This window comes from Nannospalax galili, unplaced genomic scaffold (assembly GCF_000622305.1).
Source record: "Nannospalax galili isolate Female #2095 unplaced genomic scaffold, S.galili_v1.0 scaffold381, whole genome shotgun sequence".
NCBI lineage: Eukaryota > Metazoa > Chordata > Mammalia > Rodentia > Spalacidae > Nannospalax > Nannospalax galili.
The window spans coordinates 1440242-1459051 of record NW_008347312.1 but is presented as its reverse complement, the minus strand read 5'-3'; the positions used below and the strand labels follow the sequence as shown (position 1 = coordinate 1459051).

The following is an 18810-nucleotide window of genomic DNA, read 5'->3' as shown; positions in this document are numbered from 1 at the left end:
GTGACCTGAGCCCCAGGGCCTGGTGCAGGAGGAAACTTGGGGCTATCTGTACCTCACACCCTTCTTCTCCCTCAGCTCTGTGCTGAGGACGTAAAGGACTTTCTGGAGCACATGGCAGTAGTGAGGATCAACAAAGGCTGGGAGTTCATACTGCCTTACGACCGGGAGTTCATCAGGAAGCATCCAGATGTGGTCCAGCGGCAGCACATGCTGTGGTCAGGCATCCAGGCCAAGTAAGGCTTGCAGAGTGGTCCTGAACCTGCCTTCCAGGAGCAACACAGTTAGGTTAGATCTGGATAGCAAGGGCCACTGGGAGCCTGTGTTCATAACTATACTGCCCTTCACACAGGTGAACATCACTGACTGGCGCCAAGTCCTCCCAGCACAGGGCTGATAGCACAGCTACACCCTGCATGTCAGAACTGATGGATTTGGAGGGGCTGGAGAGGAGAAGAGAAAAGCACATAGTCAAGGAAGAGAGAGGGCAGGGTGGCACTCCACATCCTGGTCCTGGGTTCTGTGGCTGGGAGCTTGTATATCCCTAGAGGGATTGCAGGGGAGAAGGCCTGGCCGAGCCTTTGGTGATCAGAGTGTCCTGGACTTGAGTGCTTGTTTCTGTGGAAGGGCTGACAGTATAAGATACGGGTTTTAAAAGGGGTTTATTCTTCTTTTCAGATTAGAAAAGGTGTACAATCTTGTAAAAGAAACCATGCCAAAGAAGCCAGATGGACAATCAGGTGTGTAGGGCTTTGGGCTGGGCAGGTTCCCAACTTGGACCCTTGCCTCAGAAGGGTTTTCTTTTCTCCTTTTCTCTTTTCTTTTCTTTTCTTTTCTTTTCTTTTCTTTTCTTTTCTTTTCTTTTCTTTTCTTTTCTTTTCTTTGTGATTCTCATTTCCTTTTCTCTTTTCTTTTCTTTTCTTTTCTTTTCTTTTCTTTTCTTTTCTTTTCTTTTCTTTTCTTTTCTTTTCTTTTTGGTCTTTTTGAGACAGGGTCTCCCTATAGCCCCAGCTGACCTGGAACTCGCTATGTAGACCAGGCTGGCCTCAAACTCACAGAGATCCACCTGCCTCTGCCTCCCGAGTGCTGGGATTAAAGGCGTGCACCACCACATCTGGCCAGAAGGGTTATTTTCTACAGCAGGTCAGGGCTCAGGCCTGAGAAGACCTATATGGCTCTCACAGTTCACCCTTCTTGTGCCCTCCTTTCCTTCCTGCCCTCCCCTCCAAACACAGCTGAATGTTTGTCTGAGCCACACAGCCTTAGACTTGGGAACATGTGTCCTCCAGGGCAGTGTGGGTTCTGAGACCTTCTTGCCCTCTTGGGTTAGCTGCTGGTGTAATGCAGCAGAGCCCCTTTCTGTGACTGGTATGCTCAGTTCTGTTTCTTTCTTCCGTACTGGGTAGCTCAGTTCTACTTGAGCTAGCAGGGGTGGAAGACAGTGCTTGGTTCCTTGCTTCAGGAGCTGTCTCCTGTCAGACAACTGTCTCGAGGCCTTGTCTGCCTGGATTCTGTGCCCTCTTGAACCATACTGTTTCACCACAGGGCCTGCTGTTCTGGTCTCTGGAGACCAGCGAATCCAGACAGCCAAAACAAAGGCTCAGCAGAACCATGCCTTCCTGGAGCGTGAGTTACAGCAACGGAAGGAGCAGATGCGAGCGACCACAGTCCTGCCCAGTGTGCAGATCAAGGAGGAGCCCCTGAGCGAGGAGGATGGGAATGGGGATGATCTAGAGGCCGAGGAGGAGGAGGAGGAGGAGGAGGAGGAGCCTATGGACACTGCACCCAGTGGTGGCCTCAGCACCAAGTTGGCCAATGGGTTGCCTGCTGGGCGGGCAGTAGCTGGGGACAGCCTCAATGGGCACCCACCCCCGGGCTGTGCCAGTAACCCGGTGGCCCGGGAACTGAAGGCTTTTGTACAGGCCACCTTTCAGAGACAGTTTGTGCTCACGCTCAGTGAACTCAAGCGCCTCTTTAACTTGCACCTAGCTGGTCTGCCCCCAGGCCACACGCTCTTCAGCGGCATCTCAGACCGCATGCTGCAGGACACGGTGCTGGCCGCTGGCTGCAAGCAGATACTGGTGCCTGTAAGTAAACTCTGTGTCTGCCAGGATAGGCAGACAAAGTTACTTAGTGCCCCCCAGGAGGGTACCTGGGAAGGCTGTACCTTCTCAGGCAGCAAGGAGCACAGGGAGAAGTCTGTGTGCCTTGGAAGCGGCCCCAGCCCTGTCTGCCCTGGGGAGATCAGCTGTCAGGCTGCCTGGGGACTGGGTATATGCTGCCCTTATGTGATGGCCACGTGAGCTCCTGGGGCTCTCTGTCCTCATCTGAAGTGGGTGTATTCTACCACAGGACTTTGTTAAAGGCTAGTAAGATACTTGAGGGCCCCTAACCCTTATCAGGGCCTCAGTAAATACAAGGCCTCTGCCTGGTATTCAGTCCTTAGAAGTGAATGGTAGAGCTAGAATTTGAACCTCAGTACAGATATTCTGTCTAGTCTGCTTCAACAAAGACCAGTAGAGCACTTTACCAGAGCTTGGGCCTGAGATTTGGTGGCCTCCCTACCTTTTAGGACAGCTGATCCAAATATGCTCTGGCTCTACATATTTCTGGTGCTAGGCATGGGGGTGGTGGAATAAGCTACTTGTGCCTCAGTTTTTTGCTGCCAGTAGAAGGGGCTCCACAGTGGGGGAATGGTGAAGCAGTCTGTAGGAGACTGCTGCCCATTGCTGAAAAGGAGTTCTTGGTGTAACCAGAAAGAAGCTGTTATTGTTCTCTTCTAGGCTGTGCCCAGTCCTGGCAGCAAAGGCGGGGAGGGGGAGTTGTGGTGGCTCTTAAATAGTGTGACGTATATAATGCCAAGTTCAGAAGCACTTGTGGCCTAGGGGGATGGTCAGAGAACAAGGCCCATTCCTGTGTATTTGAGGAACAGGAACTAGGACAAGAAACTGGGAATCTGGCCCTGCTGGCAGACCTTCCTTGGCGAGGTCTCCAGTAGAAGGTGCTAGGATTATGGGTCCCTGACCCATCCAGCAAGTGGGGCCTACCTTTCTGTGTGTTGGGCAAGGCAAGGGTACCTGCCTGGCAGCAGTGAGGTTGCCTGGGCCACCTGCATGGACAGAGGTGAGGGGACCTCTGTGGGTATGTTGCTCTCAGATTCCCCTGCCTACCCCACACCCTTCTTTGGCCATGCTTCTCCTTCTTGGAAGAGCTAGCATCTGCAGGAAACCCCACAGCCCTATCATCTTGGGACATATTACCCAGGGACTATATTACAGCCCATCTAAGACCTCAGATTATCCCATCTTCTATCTTTTCACACAAGAGAGATGACACCTAGGGAGAATGAGTAGACCCACTCCTACCTAGTTTTCTGCTTATTAGCTGGGTGGCCATGGATACCTGCTCATCCTCAGGAGAATGGGGGTGATGGGATGAGCTACTTGTGCCTCAGTTTTTTGCACAAAAACCTGGGACAGAGGTGTTGCCCTAAAACCTCAATGCTGCTTGGTTTCTCATGATCAGGTGAGATTGGATCAAGTCCCACATCAGGCTTTGTGTGCTAGTGACCACCAGTGTCACTTATGAATAGGAACCTGCTGTTCCAGGGCCCTCTTCTCTATGTGCCAGACCTGTACCATCTTTTCCCTGGTTGACCTGCAGGCCTGCCTGAAGCAAATGGCATGGAAGATTTGGGAGTCTGGCCAGGCTTAGAGCCACACTTGTTGCTGTCCTTGTGGGAAACAGCTAAAAGGAAGCTAAGGAATGATGAGGAAGGGGTCACTTATTAGGATACAACCCCTGGTAGATACCTTAGGTTGTTGAAGCAGAGTTGAGCTAATGTTAGGCTGCTGGGAAAACCAGAACTGGCTTCCTCCATCCCAAGCACTGGATGTCTCACTGGCATATCACTTCTCTCACAGGAGTTACTCAGTGGTAGGAGCTAGGCTTGGACCACACCTCCCTAGAGCTGGGCTGCAGGCCAGGTGGGGGTGAAGTAGGCAGGGGCTGGGTTCACAAGGCAGAAAAATGATCAGTTCATGCCTGGGCCAGTTTCCCCCACAGACTGCTGCTTCCCCTGATGAGCAGAAGGTGTTTGCCCTCTGGGAGTCTGGAGACATGAGTGACCAGGTGAGGTGACCTTTTTTGTCCTCTTTCTTTCCTAAGAGTGGGGAGGGGTTCTTAGAAAGTTGGTCTTTGGGAGCTGGACAGTGGAGTGCACTTGTATATGTCAGGTTCTTCTGCCATGCTGTCTATATGCCACCAAGGTAGGCAGGGTGTACCAGTGGTTTGAACTGAGTCAAAAAGAGGCCAGGGGTCTGCGTCAGCAGAAAAGAGTCACCTTTGGAAAGGTCATAGGTTTCCTACGAAGTCCAGTCTGTCCAGGAGTTCAGTGGCCTCACTACTGAGGCTTCTATAGAACTTCTTTGGGGATAGAGCTGTCAGGCAAGCTCATAACATGCCAGATGGTTCTCAGTGGCTCCTGGCAGCAGGAATCAGAAGGCTTATCAGGTGTCTCAGGCCTGTACTTAGGTTAGACAAATTATTTTATGCAGTCATCCTCTGGCAGGTAGGTGCTAGGTATCCAGTAAGTAGAAATGTATATTTTACCATTTGGCACCGTTTGTGTAGTGTGGTCCTGGGAAGCTGAGGTCCAGGTGTTTTATTTATATATATTTTTTATTTTTTTTGGTCTTTTTGAAACAGGGTCTCCCAGTAGCCCCAGCTGGCCTGGAGCTCACTATGTAGACCATGCTGGCCTCAAACTCACAGAGATCTGCCTGCCTCTGCCTCCCGATTGTTGGGATTAAAGGCATTTTCTTTAAACCAGAAATTTGCCTGGACTCTAGCTAAAAAAAAGAGAGAGAGGAAAAAACACAAAAATTTAATCTTTATAAAGTGCCATTTTAGGCTGAGACAGGGCATGAACAAAATCCTGCCAATGTCACTCATCCTTTTACCTGCAAGGGCAGGGGCAGGCAGGCTGAGAGCAGAGGTAGGTAGGTGGGCCTCCCTTCCAGTAGGTCTCCTGAAGTGGGCCTGGGCTCTTGGCCAGGATAGGCGGCTTCTGGCTTTCCTACAGACCTACTCTGGTAACTAGGGAGAAAAAAGTGCACATTTAAAATAATACCAAATGACTTTATGAGGGAGCTGACTCTAGCTCTCCTTGACCCCACTCATACTCCTCAGAGGTGATTGTAACCACCAGCAGATCCATTGAGTTACTCGCATTCTAATGCACAGAATGTACTTGTGCATTGTTGGCTTAGCTGGGCATTATCAGTGGTGTGCCTGTGCTGGAGGGGATTTTGGCTCTTAGCTGTGCTGGGAGGGTGTAGAGAGGCATGCATAACAGTTTGGGGACTGCCTTTTAGTTCAGTTGGTTATCAAAAATCACTGAAAGACCTGAAACTGTTACTAGATCAGAGGTGGGCAAGGCGCTCTAGATGCTGAACAGCGGTGCATCCATTGTTCACTGCTTTTTAAAGAAATTTCAAGATGTTTTACATTTATTTGTTTGTGTGGTGTGTGTGTGTGCGCGTGTGCCAAAGCCCATGTGTGCTGGAGTTGGTATTCTCTTTCCACCATGCGGGTCCCAGAGATTGAACTTGTCAGACTTGGCAGAAAGTACCTTTGCTCCCTGAGCCAGCTCACCAGCCCACTTGCTGTTTTCACTTGTGTGGTGTTCTGGACATCAGACCAGTGACAGCTTTCTTGAATGTAATTCTCTAGAAGCCTATGTCATGGTTTCTCCTGGTGGCTTGCTCTTCCCATGTCTTGCTTCTAGAATCTTGGCTTCTTTTATTTTAGTTTCTGTTGGAACAGAGCTATCTATTGGTTCATGTCTGGAAATGGCTCTTTCCCATACCCTGAAATAGCTTGTAATAATGGAACCAGAATTTTATAGGCCAATCATTTCCCCTCTAGATTGTAAGGTATTTTACCACGTCAAATGACATTTGTCTTGTAAGGTCTTTAAGTTACATCCTTCCCTTCATTGCAAATAGGAGAATTGTATATCTTTCTATGTATTAGTAGAATTTTTATGTACTTTGAATTCATTTTACTTGACAGGTTGCTCTTAAAAAACTGTAGTTTGAGGGGCTGGAGAGATGGCTCAGCGTTTAAAGAGCACTGGCTGCTCTTTCAGAGGACCTGGGTTTGAATCCCAGTTCCCACATGGCAGCTAACAACTGTTTGTAACGCCAGTTCCAGGCGATCCAATAACTCTTCTGACCTCCACAAGCATTTCAGGACACAAGTGCACTTACATGCATTCAGGCAATACATTCATACCCATAAAATAAAAATAAATTTTAAAAAATCCTATAGCTTGAGTCAATAAAAATTTCTCTTAAAAATCCTGTAGGCTGATACACTTCTTTACCTTTTTCTAAATTTTTCCAAATTCTTTCAGAATTTTGAGATACTCAATATAGTGGACTCATCCTTTTCTTATTTGAGACAGGGTTTTTCACTGTAGTCTTGTCTGGCTTTGATCTTCCTGTTTCAGCTAGGATTGTAGGTGTGAGTCAAGTGTGGTAACACCTGGGAATCGTTTCTCCTTTAATACTTTTTCTAGTATCCTGTCTCATGGATGCAATGTCATGCTTGTGTGTTAAGACTTTTAACCAATTTTAACACCTTTTCCCCACTGGGTTTAGATTGTGGCTTCTTCTGCCTGCTAGTTCATGCAGAAGTATGTGAAAGCTCCTCATCCTTTGTCCTCTGTCTGGAGCAGTGACACATTGACCAGACTTGCTAATCTGACCCAGAAGTGCTGAACCAAGGGCTCCCCCGCTTTCATTTATTTATTTTCATTTATTTATTTTTATTTTATGTGTATGAGTGTTTTGTCTGCATGTATGTAAGTGCACCTGTGTGTGCAATGCCTGGGGCGACCAGAAGCGGATGTTGGTCCCCCTGGAACTGGAGTTATGGATGGTTATTAGCTGCGATGTTGGTACTGGGAACTGAACCCTGGGTCCTTTGCAAGAGCAGGCATCGCTCCAGCCCAAAAGTATTATTATTATTTTCTGAGACTGGGTCTTGAGCCAAAGGCAGACTGGGTCTTGAGTTTTGTCTTGGTTAGCTTTAACAATGTTTATACTTGGTTACTACTCATAGATGTATGTAGATGTTATGGAGTTAGGGCCATCATTTTGTTTCTCTTGCTTGGGGATGCTTTGACATTTGGGGCACTGTTTCTCACAGTAACACTTTTTTTCTATTAAAGCATCGACAAGTTTTGCTTGAAATATTTTCAAAAAATTACCGAGTACGCAGGAACATGATCCAGTCTCGGTTGACTCAAGAGTGTGGAGAAGATCTAAGCAAACAGGAGGTGGACAAAGTGCTAAAGGTACATCCATTGTGTGCGGGACCCTCCTGGAAGCCCCAACCCTAACCCTGCCCAGATCTAGGCTTCGACTCTGACCACTGACTTTTATGAATGAGGATGTTTGCCAGGCGTGCTAATGCACGCCTTTAATCCCAGTACTCGGGAGGCACAGGCACAGACAGGCACAGGCAGGCAGATCTCTGTGAATGTGAAAGATTTATCGTCCTCTTTTTTTTTTTTTTTTTTTTTTAAAAAAAAAAAAAAAAAAAAAAAAAAAAAAAAAAGATGTTCATTTGTGTGGAAAGGACTTAACGATGTTTGGTAGCTTTCCTCATGCTGTATTAAATCAGGACAGTCCCCTATCCACTGTCACCAACTGGTAATGACTAGCTTTTGTATGTTAGCAAGAAAGCCAGCCTCTTTACATAATAGTCCAGGCATCATCCTTCCTTATTTGTCCTCATCCTATGAAGGACAGGTTAGAGTAGAATTTTGCCTTCATTCTCTTGTGAATCTTGTAACATTCTCTAACATTCTCTACTTTTGTGGGGGAGGGGGTTCTTTTTGCGGTAGAGTCTCCCTGTAGCCCCAGCTGTCCTGAAACTCACTATGTAAACCAGGCTGGCCTTGAACTCACAGAGATCCACCTGCCTCTGCCTCTGGAGTGCTGGGACTAAGGGGGTACGCTACCACACCTGGTGAATCTCGTAGCATTCTCAGTATGAGGCTCCAACAGTCACAATACAACTTTCAATAGAATCCATTTTTAAAATTTAAATTTGAAAAGGAGTACTGTTTGCTTAATATGAAAGTACTTGGTTACTACTCAGAATGCTTTTCTGAACTTGTACATTTGTAGAAATGGAGCATAGAGAGCTGAAGACATTTTTCCTATTAACTTAGTCATGTAGGTGATATGCCTTAAGTAGTATTGTCTTGGTTAGCTTTAACAATGTTTGTATTTATAAACACAATGTTTGTGTTTATAAAGCACATCTATTTTATAATGCCTTTTAAAATACGCCTGAGAGGGGCTGGAGAGATAGCTCAGCAGTTAAGAGCACTGACTGCTCTTGCAGAGGACCTGAGTTCGATTCCCAGTACCCACATGGCAGCTAAGAACCATCCTTAATTCCAGTACCAGGGGAATCCGACACCCTTTTCTGACCTCCACATCATTGCATGACATGGGTGCACTCACATACATGCAGAAAATACACTCATACACAAAAATAAAATATTTAAAATACCTGAGGGTGTACCTAAACCATCAAGAGACCGGCAGCACACCTATGCAGTTTTTGATGTACTAGTATTCCACCTACTAATCATAATTATGATATGCTAGGCACAATGAAGTGCTCTCTTTCCTGCTAAAACCTGCCTGTAACCTGTTTTCTTAATTCCTAGGACTGTTGTGTAAGCTATGGTGGCATGTGGTACCTTAAGGGGACAGTACAATCTTGACAATAGTAGCAAACTATTAACTCAGCAAATCCAAGCCCAGGGAAGGATGGCAGAGCCAGAAGTAGAGTCTCGACTTGCTTCAGAAGACAGAGACGCCTCGTGGCCTGCGGCACTGCCTGGCCCAGAGGACCAGAGGGGCTTACACTCGGCCAGTGCCAGAGTCAGCGTAAGTGAGATCGCTCCCAGCAGAGACCAGCCGGGCCTTCTTTGCAGTACAATTTGAAATTCCTGATGTATTTTGCTTATTTGGTTTCATTCTCATAATAAAGAGAGTGTACACTGACATGGGCAGGATTATGAAAATCATGGTTTAATACTTTCCTTTTTTAAATGAATGCCAACAAAGTCAAAGTTATGTTTACAAGATGAAGAGAAACTTAAGGTTTTTAATATTTAAAATGCCTAGAAGCCAATACATAGTCTTAGATTTTTTTCTCTGCTAAGACTTCTGTCAATTTTATTAAACCAAATTGAATTGTCTTACTGTTGGGTGTCTGAGGCCACTTTACCTTTTACAACAGCCTACTTTATGTAGCAGTCTCAACTGTTTACATGAACCATAGCAAAAAATTAGAATGAAATCCATCTTCTCTTAATGTTTGCATAAATATGCAAACTAAACCAGGTAAGTGTGGAACAGTGTAAGCAAGGTTATCACACTTTCATGTAAAAAAATTTTATATTTTGTGTATTTTTAAATAAATGCTAACACTAAACTGGCATCATGGTGCTGCTATCCTCAGATAGGTTGCAGGAAGAAAATATCTGTGCTCTCAAACCATTAACTGTTCTAAAGAGGGAAGGGAGATGATGGTGCCATCTTGGGGCAGATGGATTGCATGAGCTCACATCGGTCCTTGTTGCTCACCCTGGGGTTGCAGACCCTTCTAATGGGAAGTAGGTCCCTGCTGGAGACCATTCTACCAATCCCACTGCTCAGACCACCAAACGGATAGGAACAACTACTAAGTGGTCTTAGCTGTTCTGCAGGCACTGAAGCAAGGTAGAAAGAAGACTGATAGAAAGTAAACACAGGTTCTTATGAGGGAGGGGAGCTAACAGAGCAAATTCCCTTTGGGAATATGAGAGTCATATAAGGTTTTGAGCAGTTTTAAAAATAAATACTAATGTACTTCAGATCTGAGTATTTTAAATTAAAAACATCAAAATGCAATAAGTTATTGTTTTGCGTTTTTGTACTAAGTCTTCAAAATGTGGTATTTTATACTTATAAACACTCAAGCTATTGTTTACATGCTGAGTTGCCACTTGTGGCTGGTGGTGAACATACTGGACCATGTAGCCCTAGAGGATGGTGGGGGAAAAGGTGAACTGGGCTAGGTGAAATGTGAATTTTGCCACCTAGTTACAGCTTTTTGCCATAGTCCATTTTGTACAATACGGCTACTACTGGCTGAAGGTCTAAGTTTGCTCTGTTGTTGTATTCTGTTCAAGAAACGAAGTCTCAAATGTTAGTCAGTAAGACACTAATCAAGTATGAACTCTGTCAAATAAACATTTGGTAATCTCACTTAACAACAGGGTGGCCATATGGTACTGTTCATTCTGATTGTTAACTTATGCTAGCACTTACCAAAAATTGATTAGGAATATGTCCTTATCATTATATACCAATGTTTCTTGGCCTGTAGAAAGAGGAACCCCTCATGTGGGCTGGCACAGATATTAGTGCCACCGTGTAGCACAACTTAGGTGAGGAAGGTCATGCTTTCAGTTTAATAGGTTAAAAAAGAAGCACTGAATTCGATAGCTGAGTAAGCAACTGAGTGCAGTTGGGACATCGGAGGATGGCAATACAGCACTTTCCAGCCCTTATCTCCTTACTCCCACAGAAGCGTCAGTTTGAACAATTGTCCACATGCAGAAACACCTTCACAAGAACTAAGGAAACCACAGATTATGGCACCTGTATGTAGTGCAGATAGAAGACACTGAAGAGGATAAAAGTTTTACAGCACTCCTTTAACTCCACTCAGTGTTAAGAGAATTAAATTCTCAGGAAGAACTGGGAAATGAGCATTGCCTTTACCTTTGACCCTCAAACCAGCACCGAACAGGGCCCCATTGCCCTAGACTATAGTTGAGTACCATGGCCTGAACCTTCAGGCCTGCCCTGTGGACTCATTCATGCACTCTGGATTTACCCCAACACACAAACTCAGTATTCAGACCCATCCCAAGACCATAGTGGACCATGTTTTAGGGGCATGCCTAGCCTCAGGTATCAAGAAGCATGTTCTGAGCCTATCCAGTGCTATGCTTGCCCTCATGGCCTCCTTTCCATTCCTCTACAGCTCTAAGCCTAAGCAGATCCAAGGTCTGTACCAGTAAATCCTAGCACTAGGCTGACCCCAATGGATCAAGGCTTCAAGACTACTGGAAAGACCAGTTCCAAGCCAAGCCTGTGATCCCGGTATCCAGAGGTCCCTTGTAGATTCAGAATCTATGCCTACCCTGGGGCACCTGGCCAGCTGGAGACCCATTCTTAAGAACCCAGACTCCAGCCTCACCTCTACCTAAGCAATCAACTGGTATACCCCAGCAGATGCTCACGCTCCATAGGTTGTCTTCTAAACCTCGGTGCCAGGCCCTAGTAACCCCGTTAACAAGGCCTGAAGACTGCAGCAACAAGTCTCCCAAAACAAATGGCTTTACCAGAACTGAACAGGCTGACTGAAAAAGTGCTTTGCCAGATAAAGCCTATCTGAAAAAAACTGCAACAGTTTCTACTTCAAACATGCATAGCCACAAGGGTCAAGTACAATTAGGGAACGTGACACCACCAAAGGAACAAATTAAGCACCAGAAAGTGACCATTAAGAAATGGAGAGTTCTGGAATTGGAGAGGAGCTCATTGGTAAAGAGCATTGGTGGTTCTTCCAGAGGACTTTTTTCGATTCCTAGCACCCACATGGTGGCTAGCAACCATCCATAACTCCAGTTGCGGGGATCCAATGCCCTCTTCTGTATAACATACATGCAGGAATACACTCATACATATAAAAGTAATTTTTTTAAAAAGGGATTTCTGAACTACCTGTCAAAGAATTCAAACTTGGCCACCAAAATACAGAAAGTTTTGCCAAGTCAGAGAAACTATAGTCAAACTGAGAAATTAAAAAAGGAACCAAATTCTGAAGCTGCCTAGTGGATAAAATGAATTTAATAGTGTCAACAGCAGAACTGATAGAGGAAAAATTATGAATTAAAGACAGGTTATTTGAAAGTGCATAAAGGAAAAAAGGAATGATTATGGGACTTACAGAACAAACATCTAGCTACAGCCAGGCATGGTGGCACAGGCCTTTACTCCCAGCACTTCGGAGGCAGATTTGTGAGTTCAATATCAGCCTGGTCTACATAGTTCCAGGTCCAACCCCATCTCGAAAAGAAAAGAAAAAAAATCTAGCTACAAAGTTCCCAGTCCAAACAAGATTGAAAGGCATACTGTTAATCTGTCAAAAGCCAAAGACTGGGGACTGGGCACGGTGACTCACACCTTTAATCTCAGCACTCAGGAGGCAGAGGCAATTGTATCTCTCAGTTTGAGGCCAGCTTGGTCTATATAGCAAGTTCCAGGCCAACTAGGGCTATGTAGTGAGACTGTCTCAAAACCAAAAGAATGGATCTAAGCATAGTAAAAGGAAGACTGTTGGGTTCTCAGCAGAAACTTCACAGAGCTATAGTACAATAATATACTTCTGGGCTGGAGAGATGGCTAAGTGGTTAAGATCACTGACTGCTCTTGTAGAAGACCCGGGTTCAAATCCCAGCACCCACATAATGGCTAACACAGTTCCAGGGGACTGACACCCTCTTTTGACTTCTGTGGGCATTGCATGATGTGGGTGCTCTCATGTGTGTCAAATAAAAATTATAAATATAAAAATACATAGTATAGGCTGGAGAGATGGCTCAGTGGTTTAGAACACTGGTTGTTCTTGCAGAAGACCTGGGTTGGAATCCCAGTACCCACATGGCAGCTAACAACTGTCTGTAACTCCAGTCCCAGGGATCTGACAGTCTGTTCTGACCTCTGAGGGCATTTCACGGCACGGGTACACTTACCTACATGCAGGGAATACATGAATACACACAAAATAAAAATAAAATACATATATTAAAAAATAACATACTGGGCTGGAGAGATGGCTCAGCAATTAAGAGCACTGATTGCTCTTGCAGAGGACCTGGGTTCAATTCCCAGCACCCACATGGTGGCTACAAACAATCCTTAACTCCAGTTTCAGGGGAATCCGAAGTCCTCTTCTGACCTCCGAGGCCCTGCACGACACGGTGCACTCACATACATGTAGGCAATACACTCATACACATAAAATAATAATAATATTAAAAAAACATCTTTTCCAGAGGACTCGAGTTTGATTCCCAGTGCCTATATATCCGGTGGCTTACTGTAGCTCCAGCTCTGAGGGAATCTATTAGCCTCTGTGAGCACCCACATTGCATATGCACATACACATATCCACATACAGACTTGCATAAAAGAAAAAGTAAAAGACCTAAATACTTCTCAAAAAAAAGGCCTAAAAGTGGCCAACAGGTATATGAAAAGGTACTTACCATAACATCACTAGTTATCCATGAAATGCAAATCAGAGCCACAGTGAAATAGCACTTTAAACCTGCTGGGAACCTGCTGGCAAAAAGCTGAGAATTCCAGGCAGAGTGATGCATACCTGTAATTCACGGACTAAAGAGGCTGACAGAATTACAAGACCTTGTCTCAAAAAAGAAAAATGTAACAACAAAAAGGGTGTAGAGAGATGGAACCGTTGCACATTGCTGGTGGGAATGTGAAGGAGTACAGCATTGTGGAAACCAGTATGGAGATTCCGGATAAAGGTAAAATGGGACCTAATAGTACATACTGGATACATACCTAAGGAAAAAAATCAGTATGTCAAAACAGATCTGTACTCCCATGCTAACTTGCATAATTTGCCAGTTACCCAAGATAGGGAATCAACTTGAGTCCATTAACAGTTGGCTGAAGAGATGGCTCAGTGGTTAAGAACACTAGTTGTTCTTGCAGAAGACCTGGGTTCGAATCCCAGCACCTACATGGCAGCTAACAACTGTCCGTAACTCCAGTTCCAGGGGATCCGACAGCCTCTTTTGACCTCCGCGGGCATTGGGCATTGCATGACACAGGGGCACTTACCTACATGCAGGCAATACACGCGTACACATAAAATAAAACTTTTTTAAAAAGTCCATTAACAGCCAGGTGTGGTGGTGCACATCTGTAGCCCCAGCACTTGGGAGGCAGAGGCAGGTGGATCTCTGTGAGTTCAAGGCCAGCCAGGTCTACATAGTAAGTTCCAGGACAGCTGGGGCTACAGGGAGACCCCTGTTAAAAAAAAAAAAAAAAAAAAAAAAAAAAAAAAAAAAAAAAGTCCATTAACGAATGGATGGATTTTGGAGTTTTTAAATGTATGTATACACAATGAACAATGTATTCAGCCTCAAATAAGGCAAGAAGTGCTTGGCTTATTTCCTGATGACCTGGAAGACATGAAGTGAAATACAAGGCACTGAAAGGCAACTACTGTGTAATCTCCCTTATATGGAACTTAAAAACTTTGAGTTCATTTAAGTAGAGAATAGTGACTAACGGGTGGGGAATATTAGGGGATACTGGTCAAAACATTTAAATTGCAGTGAGAAAGGAGGTTTGAGAGTTCTGTTTTATAACATTACTTTAGTTAGTATAACAATGCTAAATTGCTAAAGGAGTAGATTTTAAGTGTCCTCACCACAAACACAAGGATAGGTATACGGGGTAATGTGTATAGATCAATGTTCCAGTACTAGAGAGGCTGAGGTAGAACTGCCACAAGTTCAAGGCCAGTCTGCTCTACAATTTGAGTCATAGGCCAGTCAGGGCTACATAGTAAGATCCTATCTCAAAAAACAAAAACAAAAATTGAAATTAAAATTTTATTTGTACATTTATTAAGTGTGTATGTGTGTGAGTGCCATCAGTGTGGGAAATCAGAGGACAACTTGGGGGAGTTAGTTCTCTTCCACCATGTGGGTTCTGGGGACTGAACTTAGACCCTTTACCCATTAAGCCATCTTATGGCCCCCAATTTTACTTATTTTTAGGAATTAAGTCAAAGGCAAATCTAATTTAGAATCAATAGTTACTTGAGTATTGGCTGTGTTTGTGTGTTGGGGTGCACTCAGCCAGGTGCAAGTATGTGGGCCACAGGTTGAATGAACAGTCTTGATCAGAGTTTTTAATATTTTAAAATTATTTTTATGTGCATGTGTGTATTGCCTGCACCTGTGTCTTGCAATGCCCATGGAGGTCAGAAGAGGCTGTCGGATCCCCTGGGGCTGGAGTTACGGACAGCTGTTAGCTGCCATGTGGGTGCTGGGATTCAAACCTGGGTCTTCTGCAAGAACCACCAGTGTTCTTAACCGCTGAGCCATCTCTCCAAACCCCATCAATCAGTGTTTTTGAGACGGACTGTCAATGAACGCAGAACTAACTGACTGGCTAGAGCCAGTGAGTCCTTGGGATCTGTTGGTCTCTCCCTCCCCAGAGCTGGGATTTATGCTGCAAACCTTTTACAGGTCCACAGACTGGCACACTCAGCACTTTGTCCACTGAGCCTTTGCTCCAGTCTAATATTAAAAAAATTTTGACATTTTTTTCTTCATGATTAACTGATTAGATACTTTAGGAATCAACTAGTTAAATGCTATGAAATCAGGACCAAATCAGACATTTCTGAAATAGTGAAAATTGTGGAAGTGTTTCCAGTCATATAATAATTTTAATATTTAGCAACACGGGCAGAATTTGTGTTAAACAATCCCAAGGATGTCTTGTTTAAAAGAAAAAGGGGGCTGGGCATGGTGGCGCATGCCTTTAATCCCAGCACTCTGGAGGCAGAGGCAGGGGGATCTCTGTGAGTTCAAGGAGGGAGACCCTGTCTCAAAAAGACAAATAAATAAATAAATAAATAAATAAATAAATAAATAAATAGAAAGAAAATGGGGGAGCTGGGTGTGGTGGCACAGGCCTTTGATCTCAGCACTCAGGGGGCAGAGGCAGGAAGATCTCTGTGAGTTGGAGGCCAGCATGGTCTACACAGCAAATTCCAGGTCAGCCAGGGCTACAAGGAAACCCTGTCTCAAGAAAACTAAAGAACAGCAGGCTAGAGAGATGGCTTAGTGTTTAAGAGCACTGGCTGCTCTTGCAGAAGACCCAGGTTCAATTCCCACACCTATATGGTAGCTAACAACCGTCTGTAACTCCATTTCTAGGGGATCTGACACCCTCTTCTGACTTCCACAGTCACTGCATGACACAGGTGCACTTATATCCATGTAGGCAATATACTCATATACATAAAAATATCTTTTTAAAAGGGGGATAGGAGGAAATAATTTACAAATTTCCTTAGAGACAGCTATTGGGAAAAAGGCAGTTGGTTTCAGCTGTAAAATGGCATAAGCTTGAAAAGTCAGGCAGCAGACACATTTGCTAATGTTCATAGGTAGCTTTATTTGGCTTTTAGAAAACTATATACAACAATCAGAACCATGGTTCTCTTAAATAGTTTTAAATAAAAAGTATGCTAGCAAGAGGAAGAGTCTATTTCTATGGTCAGAACATAAATACTGCCTAATAAAGTAGAAGATAGGAATTTAAGTTAAAAACATTTCTAGGAATGTTAAGAGCTGAGTAGGAACAGCTTGTGGCTGGCAAGTGGCCAGCTCAAGTACACCTAGGAGGAAGGGATTTGGTCTTCCTTTAGTTTACATTTGAAAATGGAATTTAAGATTACATAGCCACCTCTCCAAAGGGGCTGCCTTCAGTAAAACATCTGAATGATGGGAAGCCCTCTGGGAAACACACCCTGCCATTTCAACGGTATTTGGTTGAATTTGGGTATTTTAGGATTACCTGTCAGTCAGCGGTTCAACTGGCAGCAGATACAACAAAACTCAAGGGTTTAGGGGACCCATTAACATAACCTATTTTGGATTAGACTCCTGCTTTCAACATTCTTCAAATGAATTCACAGTATCCAACAGTGTTTGCGAAGATGTGTCCATCTGGCGCCCTTGAAGTCCTATGCAGTTTGAGAAGCTGAGTAAGGAAGCGATAGGAACTGCCTTAGCTCTGTTCCAGCTCTGCCCCTTAGCACGGATCCTCCACTGGTTCTGGGGCTTTCCCAAGTATCAGCCTAATCAGTGCGCCAGCAAAAGGCCAGTCTGTCATGGGATTTCCTAGGGAGTGTAAATGGAACTGGACTGCAGGGTCAACACTAGTAGCCACCTCCTTTCCTGCATTGTCAGATAAGCAAAGCAGTGAAGCAAATGTCATTAGCAACATCAAGCTTTGGAGTCTGTGCGTATGTGTCTGGGTGGGGAAGGTGAGAGGAAACAAGCACATTAGTAGAACTGGAGGTCTGATTAAGAATAGGAGGAGAGAGATCGGTATTTTGTTCTCTGTTCATCTATTTCCTGCTTAGTTTTCTTGATGCAACTAAAGATCTCCTTAAACAGTGCTTTGTACTCTGGAGGTGTGGTAGCGGTGGGAGAACTGATGGGCTCTGGAGTGATGGGTTCCCAGCCACTGGCCCCAGCCTCAGATTGGGTGACCAGTCCTGTCAGGTCCCTGGTCAGCAGTCTGGAGGTCTGCACAGCCTTGTGTGAGAGGGAGTCCTGCTCCTGCTGGCACTTCTTCAGCAGCTCTTCATACTTGACCTTCAGAGCACTGTACTGTGTGTCCACCTCATGCAGAAGGGAGATGCCGCGCTGCTTCACAGCCTTAGCCCTCCTGATGCAGGTCTCCTCGTGGCCCTTCACGATGTCACCTCCTGCCAAGCTGCTGAGTACTGTCTCGCTGCTGCTGCGCTTGAGTGGCTTTCTATGTGTTTCCGGCACCACCAGGAACATCTCCTCCAGCAGGCTCTGGCCAGATTCCTTGAAAGGGACAAACAGAGAATCCGGCACCAGCTTCTCAACACCATTCACAAAAGGATGATCTGCCTGCAGCATCTGCCTCATCTTGGCCACCTCGGTCTCCAGCTCCAGAGCCCGGGTCTGGAAAGCACCGGTGGCCCCCAGCTGCTGTTCCAGTTCGCTGTTCTCCTTCAGCACCAGCTCATATTCCTCCTCCATGCTCAGCCGCTTCTGCTTCTCCAGGCTCAGCTGGGCCTGTAGCATCGTCACTGTCTTCTTCAGATGCTCATTTTCTTCTTCTTCAGGACTTTGTTGGCTTTGCAAGGATGTGATCTTCTCAGCGAACACATGGTCATATACAAAATGTCTGTGGGGGAAATATGGAAACAATATATAAAGGTCAACTGAGAATGCAAAGGAGGCTGTTGAGGTTTTTCAACTGAATCTTTCAAAGGAGTTGTGACACTGTTTGGGTTTTTTGCTTTTTTTTTTTTTTTTTGCCTATTCCACACTATAGCAGTAGTTGAAATGAAACTGTATGAGCCTGGCAAATACTTGAAAGCAAACAGTTTCTGCAACCAGTTTTTTTTCCCCAATTTAAAAGCACTACAGGAACTGGGCATGGTGGCACACACCTTTAATTCTTGCATTCAGGAGGCAGAAGCTGGCAGATCTCTGTGAGACTGAGGTCAGCCTGATCTACAGGGAGATCCTGTCTCAAAAAGAAAAAGTACTACAGAAAATCCACTCCAAAACACCAGCAGAATAATGGCTGCTTACTAGGAAATACACTGGCCCTGAGGTTCTCACCTCTAGTTGCAGACAGAATCAAATGGGTGCTCTTAAAAACCTGGTACCTAGGGTTGGAAAGATGGCCCAATGTTTAAGAGCACTGACAGCTCTTGCAGAGGACTTAGGTTCAATTCCCAATACCCACATGGCAGCTAACAACCATCCATAATTCCAGTTCCAGGGGATTCAATGCCTTCTTCTGGCCTCTGGGCACTGTACAACACAGGTGCACTTACATACAT

The 18810-nt window shown here is 45.0% G+C and overlaps 2 protein-coding genes across 2 annotated transcripts in view; one reads left to right on the top strand and one right to left on the bottom strand.

The window, feature by feature from the left end:
- Polr3e (RNA polymerase III subunit E) overlaps positions 1–9522 on the top strand; it is a 32749-nt gene extending 23227 nt beyond the window's left edge. The window contains exons 16-21 of the mRNA XM_008843828.1: positions 76–233; positions 676–737; positions 1543–2084; positions 4051–4128; positions 7235–7360; positions 8750–9522. Of these exons, the coding sequence (XP_008842050.1) occupies positions 76–233; positions 676–737; positions 1543–2084; positions 4051–4128; positions 7235–7360; positions 8750–8806 (1023 nt within the window). The 3' untranslated portion in view covers positions 8807–9522. The remainder of the gene's footprint in view (positions 1–75; positions 234–675; positions 738–1542; positions 2085–4050; positions 4129–7234; positions 7361–8749) is intronic.
- A 6817-nt stretch (positions 9523–16339) lies between these two features.
- The window catches only part of Cdr2 (cerebellar degeneration related protein 2), a 30951-nt gene continuing 28480 nt past the window's right edge, over positions 16340–18810 (bottom strand). The window contains exon 5 of the mRNA XM_008843826.3: positions 16340–18143. Coding sequence (XP_008842048.1) covers positions 17285–18143 — 859 coding nt within the window. The 3' untranslated portion in view covers positions 16340–17284. The remainder of the gene's footprint in view (positions 18144–18810) is intronic.